The sequence below is a fragment of the Melanotaenia boesemani genome, chromosome 21 (genome assembly GCF_017639745.1).
Source record: "Melanotaenia boesemani isolate fMelBoe1 chromosome 21, fMelBoe1.pri, whole genome shotgun sequence".
Lineage (NCBI taxonomy): Eukaryota > Metazoa > Chordata > Actinopteri > Atheriniformes > Melanotaeniidae > Melanotaenia > Melanotaenia boesemani.
The window spans coordinates 28,707,399-28,719,052 of NC_055702.1; the positions used below are offsets into that span (position 1 = coordinate 28,707,399).

The window sequence follows — 11,654 nt, forward strand, 5'->3', positions numbered from 1 at the left end:
AAGGAAATATTTGTAATTTCATCACTTTCTAAAATAGTCTTAGATTTCTGTAATAACCTGATAATAATAATATTATTATTATTATTATTGTTATTATTATTGTTATTATTGTTATTATTGTTATTATTTTTTATTATTATTATTATTATTATTGTTATTATTATTGTTATTATTGTTATTATTGTTATTATTGTTATTATTGTTATTATTTTTTATTATTGTTATTATTATTATTGTTATTATTATTACTATTGTTATTATTATTGTTATTATTATAATGTCTCGCGCTCCGGTAACGGACTGACATTATTTTGAACCCTGTTGGTAAACCGACTCCGGGGTCGGACCAGCACGCGCGGGTCTTCATGGCGGACCGGTGCGCTCACCTGTCTCTCGCTGAGCTGCAGCATCTTGGCCAGGCGCTTCCTCTCCGGGGGGGGACAGGTACTTCTGCGTTTCAAACTTCTTCTCCAGCTCGACCGTCTGGTCGTTGGAGAACCGGACCTGCCCACCTTTCCTCTTGTGGAGCGGTCGCTGGATGAAGGGGGTCCACAGCAGGGGCTTCCCTACAGACACACACCATTAAAGCTCCTTTCCTCTCTGCTCATGAGAAAATGACCGTTTGGTGGGATTTCTAAGAGATTAACGCTAAAAGTTCATTTCTGAAGATCAAACACATTCTCCGCCTCGTGCATGTTTGTCCTCTGAAGAGAAAGAAAGGACGAACTGGATGTTAATGTTCATGTTGACAAATGAAGACATTTGAGTCAGACACTGAGCTGTGTGTGTGCGCGTGCGTGTGCGTGTGTGTGTTTAATGGAAGAAACTGCCTGCTGCTTCTTTTCGGGAAGGTCGTGACAAAGTGAAAATGGCCAAATATCCGCTTCACGTGCTTCCTGTTTTGTGGTGTGATTCTAGACGCTGCATCCACTCACACACACTCCTGTCTTCCACTTACACACACTCCTGTCCTCCACTCACACACACTCCTGTCTTCCACTTACACACACTCCTGTCCTCCACTCACACACACTCCTGTCTTCCACTTACACACACTCCTGTCTTCCACTCACACACACTCCTGTCCTCTACTCACACACACTCCTGTCTTCCACTTACACACACTCCTGTCTTCCACTTACACACACTCCTGTCCTCCACTCACACACACTCCTGTCTTCCACTTACACACACTCCTGTCTTCCACTCACACACACTCCTGTCCTCTACTCACACACACTCCTGTCTTCCACTTACACACACTCCTGTCCTCCACTCACACACACTCCTGTCTTCCACTTACACACACTCCTGTCTTCCACTCACACACACTCCTGTCCTCTACTCACACACACTCCTGTCCTCTACTCACACACACTCCTGTCTTCCACTTACACACACTCCTGTCTTCCACTCACACACACTCCTGTCCTCTACTCACACACACTCCTGTCTTCCACTTACACACACTCCTGTCTTCCACTTACACACACTCCTGTCCTCCACTCACACACACTCCTGTCTTCCACTTACACACACTCCTGTCTTCCACTTACACACACTCCTGTCTTCCACTTACACACACTCCTGTCCTCCACACACACACCAGTTCCATCCCAGCGGGCGTTTCTTTTTCTTTCACCACATTTAAAGAAAATATGAGGTTGAGACATTTTGACTGATAAGAAAAAGTGTCTCCAGGTGATTGTTGGAGCTCAGTTATTGATCAGATCTGTCAATAAATATCAGTTATTACAAAAGAGAGTTAACAGGGAGAAAGTGGTCCTGCAGAGATTTTCATTTCAGCTTCTGTTTTCTGTTAACTGGAAAACATTTAACAAGACAAACGGAATAAATCTGCATCCCGAGCTCATATTGAGGGAAAATATGAGCGAAACGTTAAAACCATAACCCTGTTCTGTAGTTGAAATGTTTTAATAGAGATGGAAATACAACGAGAAACTGTTAATAAATTAATCTTAATCTATTCCCGAACTTAATCTAATAAACTAGATTAAGATCGGGAATGGTGTGTTAAATGAGGAGGGAAATAAGGCCTCTCACACAGTCTTAGCAGGAGTTATTAAATATTCTGGACAAAAGTCTGCTTTTAATCATTCGGTTGTCTTTTGTTGTTGTTGTTTTTCGAGCTGATGAAGGCCTTAAACCTTCTTTTAATGTCCTAATTAAAGCTTCTAAGTGACACGGACGTGCTCGGATCCCCGGTTCGCCTTGTTTTCTTCTCTGTGCAGCACAAAGAAAGTCAGCCACATCCTCACAGGCCGGCCAGAGGAAGTGCAACAATATGTGAAAAACGGATCCCGGGCTATCAGAGGCCGAGTGTTTCCTGAATATGTCTGTATTGAGGATGTCGATAAAATAATCAGCAGCGTGCAGCGGGCTCCCGAGGAAGCGGCTGGTCGGGGTGAGACAGGAAAACATTTAACAGCTTCTGAAACCAGATTTACTCCTATCGACAGGCTCGCGGCTTCCGCTATGAACGGAAAAGGGCCTGGCTTGTTCAGCAACCCCGCATCAGTCTGAGGGCCAGAAACCCAGGGCCTCCAGCCTGAAAACACCTTCTTAGGGACAAAAATGCTCTTTTGGACAAAGAATGGCAGTAATTATACAACTTTCTACATGAATGAATAAATTTAGAAATTATTCACAATATTATGAAGCTCATTTAACAGCAGGGTGCAAATTCTAAACTTAAAAACGTCTCTGTGAATAAATTAATTTTATAGTTATATATATATATATATGTATGTATATATATATATACACCAGTTAAACTTAAGTCAGTAACATGTTTGACACGCACGTGTTATTTGTCTATAAGAGAAAAACAATAAGAAATAAGAAGTGATTTAAGACGTTTGGTGAGTTGCTCCTCTGATGTTTCAGAACAATGGCTCTCAGGAAAACAGTCCGGGCTGCCATGCACCCCCCACACCCCCTTTCATACCATCCCCGCGCACTGAATATGACTGAAGCTGCTTTGACTCATGTGCGCGTGCTCACTCCTCACGCAGAAAACAGAGACTCTGTAAAAGATCCAGACTCTGTTAGATCACATGCACGCCACTGAAGTTGGACATGCATGACCAAGCGTGATACACATGCAAACGTTGTTTCGTTAGCAGTGAAACGAGACGTGTGAACGCTGCTTCATATTATGCCTTAAAAGCGGCATGTCAGCCCAACATCTGGGGGTAAACATCTGCTGACAGCAGGCAGGCCTGGCGCTTTGTGTTCCCTGGCTGGATTCATCGCCTTATTTTTACACCAAAATGGTGGTTAAATTATTTAAATTTGTCTCATTAAAAAGCTGAAAAACATCCTAACTCATAACAAGACATTAGAATAATACAACTTGTCATGAATGGAGTCACGATCGAGAGAAACATGTTTCTCGGAGCCTAAGAAAAGCAAAAAGACTCCAGGAACTGAGGTTGGAGAATTTCCCCACAACAAACCAAGAGACGTGGCCGTGGGGTGCTCATTCAGAGGGGAAAATTAGAAAAAGTTTTCCAGAAACTTAACGCGACTCACCCAGAGAGTCGGGCCTCAGCAGCGCCTGCGCGTACTCCCCCATGGAGCGGTGGTGCTGGTGGGGGAACGGGTAGATGGAGCCGGGGAAAGCCCCACCGGAGGCGTACGTGGCTGTCAGAGCAGCGTGGGACAGAGCCGGGTGGATCGGTGTGGGTTCGTAAATCGGAGTCCGGTACTGAGTAATCAGACTCGTAAAGGAGGAGTTGGGAGACGGGAGAGTCGGTATGGGGAGGACCGGAGTGGAGGATGAAGAGATGGAAGAAGAGGAGGAGGAGATGGTGGAAGTGGTATTCCTCCCCAGAATGTCCTCGATGTAGAAAGGTGTCGGGTGAGCCGCCTGGACGGGTGTCGGGGCGTAAAGCGGGACGCTCATGGTGCTGGTGCCGCTGCCGCGCGCTCGAACCGAACAGAGCTGCGTCCCTTCCGTCTCTCCTGCAGCCTCACAGCCTTCCTCTTTATCTCTGTTGTCTCACAAGAACGTCTTTAAACCTTCAGCGTTACATCCAGCTCGAGAGCTCACCGTCACCGTGGACAGAGGGGGTCTGTGGGACGTGGAGGACGCCGTTACAGAGCTTCAGTGTCCATCAGGTGGCAGCGGTGACGGGATGGTGTTGGATCCAACTGTAGCGGCTGTTATCTGACTGCAGGCGTAGGAGGAGGAGATAAATGGACGGCCAACTTCCTGCAGGTGGCCGGTGGCTGATTCTGATTGGCTTTGTTGCAGGTCCGAACGAGCCTCAGAATGAGAGCAGATCATCAGGAGAATCAGTTCAACCGCAGCTGGTAGGAAACAGAAAACCTACAGGCTGGTTGGAGATACCGCGAAGATACAGGCAGCTTCACTCTCTCTCTCTCTCTCTCTCTCTCTCTCACACACACACACACATCACACCTGAGTGGATTCACACAGTGAGTTTGGTTCGGTCATGTTTTACTCATGGTGGCCAAAATCAGAGGAAACCTGAAGACTGGAGGCAGATTTCAGGACGTTCCCACCAGTTAAATGATTAGAGTCTCTGAGTAAGAGTTTGTTCTGCTCCCTGCATTAATGATCTACCTGATCTGTGTCAGAATATCCTGATGATGAAGTCGCTTTTATTAAATCAGGATCACCGTTTTAAATCTGTCTTATTGGATATTTCAAACTTGACACAGAAAGCAGATTTTTTTCATTATTTAGATGTTTTTCCCAGAGAAGAACGAGACAATGTGAATTATCTGGAGAATTTACTGGACTAAAACAGGCCAAAACCTACATTTAAACAGCTAAGATATGTTCCCCATGCAGAATATTCCATTAGTGGAGGAAGAAATCTTAAAATCCCTCTTCAGAAAAGCTCTGTTCTCTGTTACGTTCTAGAAAAACACAACATTCCTCTGGTTTTCTTTATTAATCCGAAATGATCTTGTTTTCAACCTTAAATGATTTTCAAACAGGCCTGACAGCGGGACCAGGACCACCGGGACCTTGTGGTACCGTGAAGACGTAATCTGGACCGTCTGTCAGTAAACACTTGCTTTAAATTCAGACGGATAAAGAGACATCAAACCTGAGATCTGTCTTAGTTCTTGTGCGTCCGTTTTATGATTATTTGTACCTTGTTTATGGTTTTTATTCTTCTGACCTGCGGGTGAAAATGAGCTTTTTTTTGCTATAATCCGGCTTGTTTCCACCACGCTTCTTTTTACTGATGTTCATTAACAAATAAATGAAAAACGTGGCTTATCATTAAATAAAGTTGACATGTTTGGGACCAGCTGGGCGTTAAATTCATTTTAAAAATATTCCGCTGAAAGTTATAAAAAATAGTAAAACTAAACCAAAAACTGTGCCAGCTTCCAGATGGAGTTCCTTCAGGTCATCAGGGGGAACCTCTGCTTTGGATTCTGGTTCGGACTCCTGGTAAACCTTCTGAACTCCACACTGCTGCTTTAAACTCAGCTGGAGGTAAGTTTCATTTATCCTGTTCGAGTTTAGGATTCTTTGAATCTTTGACTGATTTAAAAACGATTTAATTTGGTCCAACTGCCTCCGCGTGGCTGTTCTGTGCCTCTGCAGACCAGTAAACATGATTCCTCTCTACTGGTCTGGTGGAGATGCTGGAAGGTCACGTGATAATAAAAGTGCACCGTTGCCGAGATTCAAGGGTTGAGCAAACTCACCCAGAACCGCATCCCACCCCTGCCCCTGATATCTGAGGAGATACTGGTCGCCCAGTTTCTGTTGATCCCTTCAGATTTAAAACAGATATCAAGAATCAACCTGATCGATCTTATCGGCTGACAGCAGATCAACAAAGGAAAAGCATCACTTCAGTTAAACATGGGGCTGGATGACATGGCCAAAACTTTTATCGCTTTTATCAAAATAAAAGCCTCAGAAAAACTCCCACAGATGCTGTAAAACTAAAATTATTTAGCCAAGTCTATGAAACTCCTCCAGTTCCACATTTTATAAATAAAAAATGTACAATAAATTAATCTTCACCTTTTATTTGTATTTAATCTTCATACAAAGAAATCTGAAATCACCATCAAAGGTCAAATAAAACTTTGACTTTTCTCAATATCTTTATTGAGACATTGATATCTTTATTTTTAAACTACAACACAGGTTTATTATGTTATTCTTAAAGATTTTAACAACGGTGCTTCAACCAGGCTTAAAAATAAAAACAGAAAAAAGACTGAGGTGTGACGTTCCCTGCTCCTCAACAAGGAAAGTAGCTATTGGCTGTTCTAAATGACGTCATCATCTGATCAACAAAACATCATCAAATTAAATTCAGTCAATATTTTCTTTGTTATTTAGCTTAATTTTAGTAATTTGTTTTTTGAGTCTGGAACATGTCACAACACTTAACTTTTTAAATATTTGTCCAGACTCCTCATTAACAGACTTTACTGTGACGGTAAGGATCCTCCAGCAGCTTCGTACGTTTCAGTGTGTTGTGATATATATTTATATTTAATCAAGCCCTAATCAAACATGAGGCCAGTTCTTTTTTTATTTTTACGTTTACAGCAGCAGGAGCCATTTTTATTCCTCTAGATTTTATTTTGATTTTCAGGGCGGTTCATTTACTTATTAATTATAGGTTTTTAAATGGTAGGATTTCGTTTTTTCCTTTTCGAGTTTAATGAAAATGTAGGTTTTCCTGCTCCGCGTCCCAGCTTTTAAACTGTTCCCAGTCTGAACTACATGTTTCTCTCATGTTTCCTCTGCTCTGACAAAGTTTTTGCTCTTTGGCTTTTGTTGTTTTTTTCTCCTCAGATCATGAAATCCTTTTGGAAATAGAGCCGCAGTCTGGCTCCTTGTGGGTGCGCTCGTTTTATTCAGCGTCCCCTCCCGACAAAATTACTATAGAGCCAGTTCAGTTTTCATCACTTTTCTGCTCTGTTATAAATGAACCTGGAGTAAATCTTAGAATAAAAATTGGGATATTTTATTTTTCCTGTACCTTATTACAAGTTCAGTTTCTTCCTTTATCAAAATGAAGTTATTTGACCACAGGTGGCGGTGTTAATGCTGCATCCATGTGAAAACATCCGTTTAATGAAGTCAGTGCTCATGTTGGCCTTTCTAGTCAAATCCGGTTCTGGAGCAGAACATGGAGACTTCCCTCCACTCATCATGTCTTAGTGACATGTTAAATGATGACCTGCAGCTTGTTTGGTTTTTCCATGAGCTGTGCATCAGTCCAGCAGTAATAATCTGATCCAGCGAATGAACTGTGTCTATAATAACATCTTCTGTGGATTACAGGTGTGGGCTCCAGGTAAGGCCTCTAGTTTTTATTGCTTTGCATCTTTCTCGTTTGTACCGTGAAGTCTTTGCAAAGTGATTTCATCACTTTGAAAATAGGAAACATGAAAAGTTTCGGGCTAAAATCTTCATTTTTTTGTCCTGGGGATAAAAACCAGGTGTTGGGGTCCCTGCGGGCACAAATCAAACGTGGTTTTATCTCCGGCCCACTCCCACGGAGCTGGAGGAGTCTGAGTCATTTTCCCGTGAACAGTGCAGATGATACGGGAATGCCAATGCAAATGTCTTTAACCCCTCTCTAACTGCATCTTTCACTCGTCTAACAGGCTTCACCAAGTCTTAAACAATAACTGATAAGTGTCCCCAAAATTACAGCCGCCCACCTGATTGGCTCCGTTCTGTGTGACCAGGTGAGTCCATACCGGCACCGTGCCATGGAGCAGAGGCTCTGTGGTGGTTGGAAAGTTGGCATGAAGCAGTGGCTCGATATTGTGATTAAAGCGCGTGCCGCTGAATGCCAACTTTCCAACGGCTCTCATTTAGATAAGGCGTGTAAACAGGTGTTTGAGCAGCCTTGAAGACATGAAAGAAATCACCTATCAGCCAATATTTGCAGCTCATTGATCTGTCCAGCTTCTCGTGGCGTCAGACTCCCGGAGATAAACTCGTTTCTGACAGCCCCCCTTCCCTTCCCACCCTGACAGCTGGCGCCATGTTTCCACCGTTTACAGCTCGTGCTTCCAGCGGCTGCCTGGACAGTTTTATAACGGGGTCAGTTTGAGCCCAGAAAGATCCTAATGATTAAACCTGGGGGTGGGGGGTATAATGACCCCCCGTGTAATCCTTTGACATATTACATTGTTTAATGGTGAAAACTTGCCTCCAAACACTGTTATATATTCAGATCTGTCTTCTGCCCCCTGGTGGAGACATTTTGCACTACAGTCCTTTAGACATCACGTTAATAAACAACATGCTTGTAAATTAGTTTTTTTTTTTGTTATATTTTGTTAAAGGGCCAAATAAAGACTTCAGATAACAAAACAGAATTTTCTGTCCAGTATTTGTTTCTTGAAGAATGTTTTTTAAATTATTGCTATGCTACTTTCATCTGTTAAGTCTTGTTTTATTTAATAAGCCTAAATAGTTTTTATCATGTAAAGCATTTTGTGTTGCCTTAGGTAGGAAAGGTGCTGTGTAAATAAAATTAATTGATTTAAAGGATGCAACCACACAAAATCCACATGCACCTTTTTCTTGTGTGTGGCGCTTTTGTTTCTTTTAATTAATACATCTGAATTTGGGTGCTTGTGAGTAGTGGTGTCATGGCTGTGCACAAAGACGCCTGTAGAGGATTGCTCAAATTAGAAACGGAGTAATTACAAACTGTTCTGATTCTCTGGAACACAGCGTCTCACCCTGCCACCTGATGTTTTAGGAAGTACAACATCAGACTCTCCTCCGGATCATCATGATCCGGCCTCTAACTACAGACTCCAGCTAGTCCAAGCATCTTACTTCCAGAACGAACTACGGTAAGTGGAAGACTGCAACATTTTCTGCAGCCGGCTCAGAGAAGAGCTCGTTTTAAAGAGGACGTGAAGAAGAGGGTGCCAGCGATGGTTCAGGAAGTAAGAGCAATTATTTTTCACAGTAAAAGCAGATTTACACACAGTGAGCAGGATTTACAGAATATAACGACAATATGATGATGATGATTGTTTTATACGAAGACGCAGAACGAGGGGGCCCAGGCAGTGCAGGAAGACCCCACCAGAGTTCACCTGCCACCTGCTTTCAGTTCAGCAGAGTCTGAGAAACGAGGACAGAGGACCCACAGCACAGCATCCATGGCAGCTGGTTACCAGGGAACAAACGAGGAATGAACTGGTAGTTAACCAGTACTTTTACTTAAAGTCAAACCCCCCAGCAGCAGTTTTCTCACAAAGTGCTTTGTCAGAAGGGAGAAGGGGACGCTGACAGAGGCCCCGTCACCTAAAGGTTTAGTGAAAGAGGAAGCTTCAAGGAGGGATTTGAAAGTCGCAGCAGACCAGTGTGTCTGAGTTCAGTGGGTAAAGAGTTCGACAAACTGGAACAAACTGGCCTGGGAGCAGTTTTCAGGGCTCCATCTGTGGATCAGTGGTCAGAAAGCTCAGGTCAGAACTGCACAGGGGGATGTGGTTGGACCGGTACCGAGTCTGGCTGCAGTGTTTCGACTCAGCTGGAGGACGAGCTTCTTAAAGGAGGCCTGTCATTGTTCTCTCATAGCGGCCACGTTATCAGTCAGCCAGGAACAACACCTCTGCAGCTGCCTTCAGGACCTGCAGAAATATTTGCATCTTTAATCTAATGCAGCCGTTTGTTTTAGTGATGCAAACGGCCTTCCAAGAACCCGATTACATCATGTTTACCAGGTTTGTGGCAGAAATACTTCTTGTGTGTTCAAACTGTTCTAAAAGCTCATAGCTACCCATCACTATGCTTGGTTCAGGCTCTGAATGGAGGTTTTCCTTCCTGGTTCTGGTCCTGATGGAGGCTTTCCTTCCTGGTTCTGGTCCTGATGGAGGGTTTTTTTTCCTGGTTCTGATGGAGGTTTTTCTTCCTGGTTCTGGTCCTGATAGAGGATTTTCTTCCTGGTTCTGGTCCTGATGGAAGTTTTTTTTTTTTTTACTGGTTCTGGTTCTGATGTAGGTTTTTCTTCCTGGTTCTGGTCCTGATGGAAGTTTTTTTTTTTTTTTACTGGTTCTGGTTATTATTTTAAGAACTAGTTTACATGAACAGAGTTAAAAACTGGACTAATGTGGATTATATGGTGGATTTGTTTTAACTTCCTGACTTCAGGGAGTTCCGTTTGCTGGAACATTCTGGTAAGCTGAAGATGACGATGTGATGCAGAACTGCTGGACTCTGCATCCTTAGTTAGTCCAGATGAGATGGGTCAGTGTGATTCGTTCCGATATATGCTCATTAATCAATCATCTCCCAGTCTGTTACCTAGCAACCATATCTGTGCAGTCACTCACTTCATGTCCAACTATTAACTAATCATTTGTTTCCTAATAAAGCCGAGTTAAGCATCAAGTCCTGAATGATTACCATGTAGTTCCTCCTTCACACACTTCTTCCTGGTAACTTAGAAACACGTTCTCCTTCACCTTCATTTCTGATATGGGTGTGATTTCACCACAGTAACCAGGGTGTAAACACTGCTTTGGTGTGAACGGGCAGAACTTGTGAATCACTGACAGAATCAGTGTGTCGGACTGAGTCGTGGTACAGGTAGAAACCTTTCAGTCGGTCAATCCATGGCCACAGATGAAGGCGACTCCATGAAGTCATGAACCTCTAAACCAGATGTAATCTGAGTATTTTCCTTTGGATCATTGTTCTCAGGTCATAACGAGCCTGAACTTCCAGGACTGAAGGAGGAATAAGTCTACACAGATTTATTCCTCTTCTAGTAGTAGAGTGACTCCCAACGTGGTCTCGGTCTGTGTTCATGACGGGTTTGTTGTGAAGATGGACCTCGTTTCTCTACATGAAAGACCCACATTAGAATCCACTCACGCTCAAGTAAATGTTTGGATGCAGTTTTCCAGAGAATCTGCTCTGTAAACAAAAGAAGTTGAGAGTAAACGTTTTCACTTTTCCTCATTTATCAGGAAGTTTAAAGCAAAGCTGGTCGTGTCTGAAGGCCAGCGGTTTTATTTCATCCTCCCAGGCTGCTTCGTTCCGTTTGAGCTTCCTCAGAGGAAGACGAGGACGACTGGAAGACTGGCAGACAAGCCTCATGCTCTGCTGGGGGAGCTGCAGGAGTCTGCACCGCCCCCTGCTGGAGCGCTCCAGGAGGCGCAGCTTTATTCCCCTCCAGTAGAAAATCTACTGGAAAACGCAGATGAAAAATCTGCCATCAGAAACAAAGACTTTCTTTAGAAAAACAGATGATTGTGGTTTGATATATTTTATGGTTTTCTGACACGTAGCAGTCACAGCGGATTAAAGATGGTCTGGACTGATTTCCAACCACTGGCTGTGTTGCTCAGGCTCAGTAGAATAGAATAGAATGGAGATTTTATTATCATTGTAAAACTTTATTGGTCTGTTTTACTTCCTTTGTCTTTAATCATTTAACCATTTATATGACTGATTTCATTAATAATTTACTTTTATCCAACTTTAATTTTCTATATTTTTTATTTCTTTGTGCTGTTTTGTGAACACCTTACATGCAGTAAATAAAAAGGACTGGATGTGCGGTCATGCTGTACAAACCACACATGAATAAATCAAGATCATTTTTATTGAGTATTAAATGTGTTTTTAAGCCTTTTTG

At 42.9% G+C, this 11,654-nt stretch overlaps 1 protein-coding gene across 1 annotated transcript in view; it reads right to left on the reverse strand.

The window, feature by feature from the left end:
* The window catches only part of hhex (hematopoietically expressed homeobox), a 9,475-nt gene extending 5,086 nt beyond the window's left edge, over positions 1-4,389 (reverse strand). The window contains 3 exon segments of the mRNA XM_041973991.1: positions 387-437; positions 439-566; positions 3,556-4,389. Of these exon segments, the coding sequence (XP_041829925.1) occupies positions 387-437; positions 439-566; positions 3,556-3,928 (552 nt within the window). The 5' untranslated portion in view covers positions 3,929-4,389.
* Between the last annotated feature and the right edge of the window lie 7,265 nt (positions 4,390-11,654).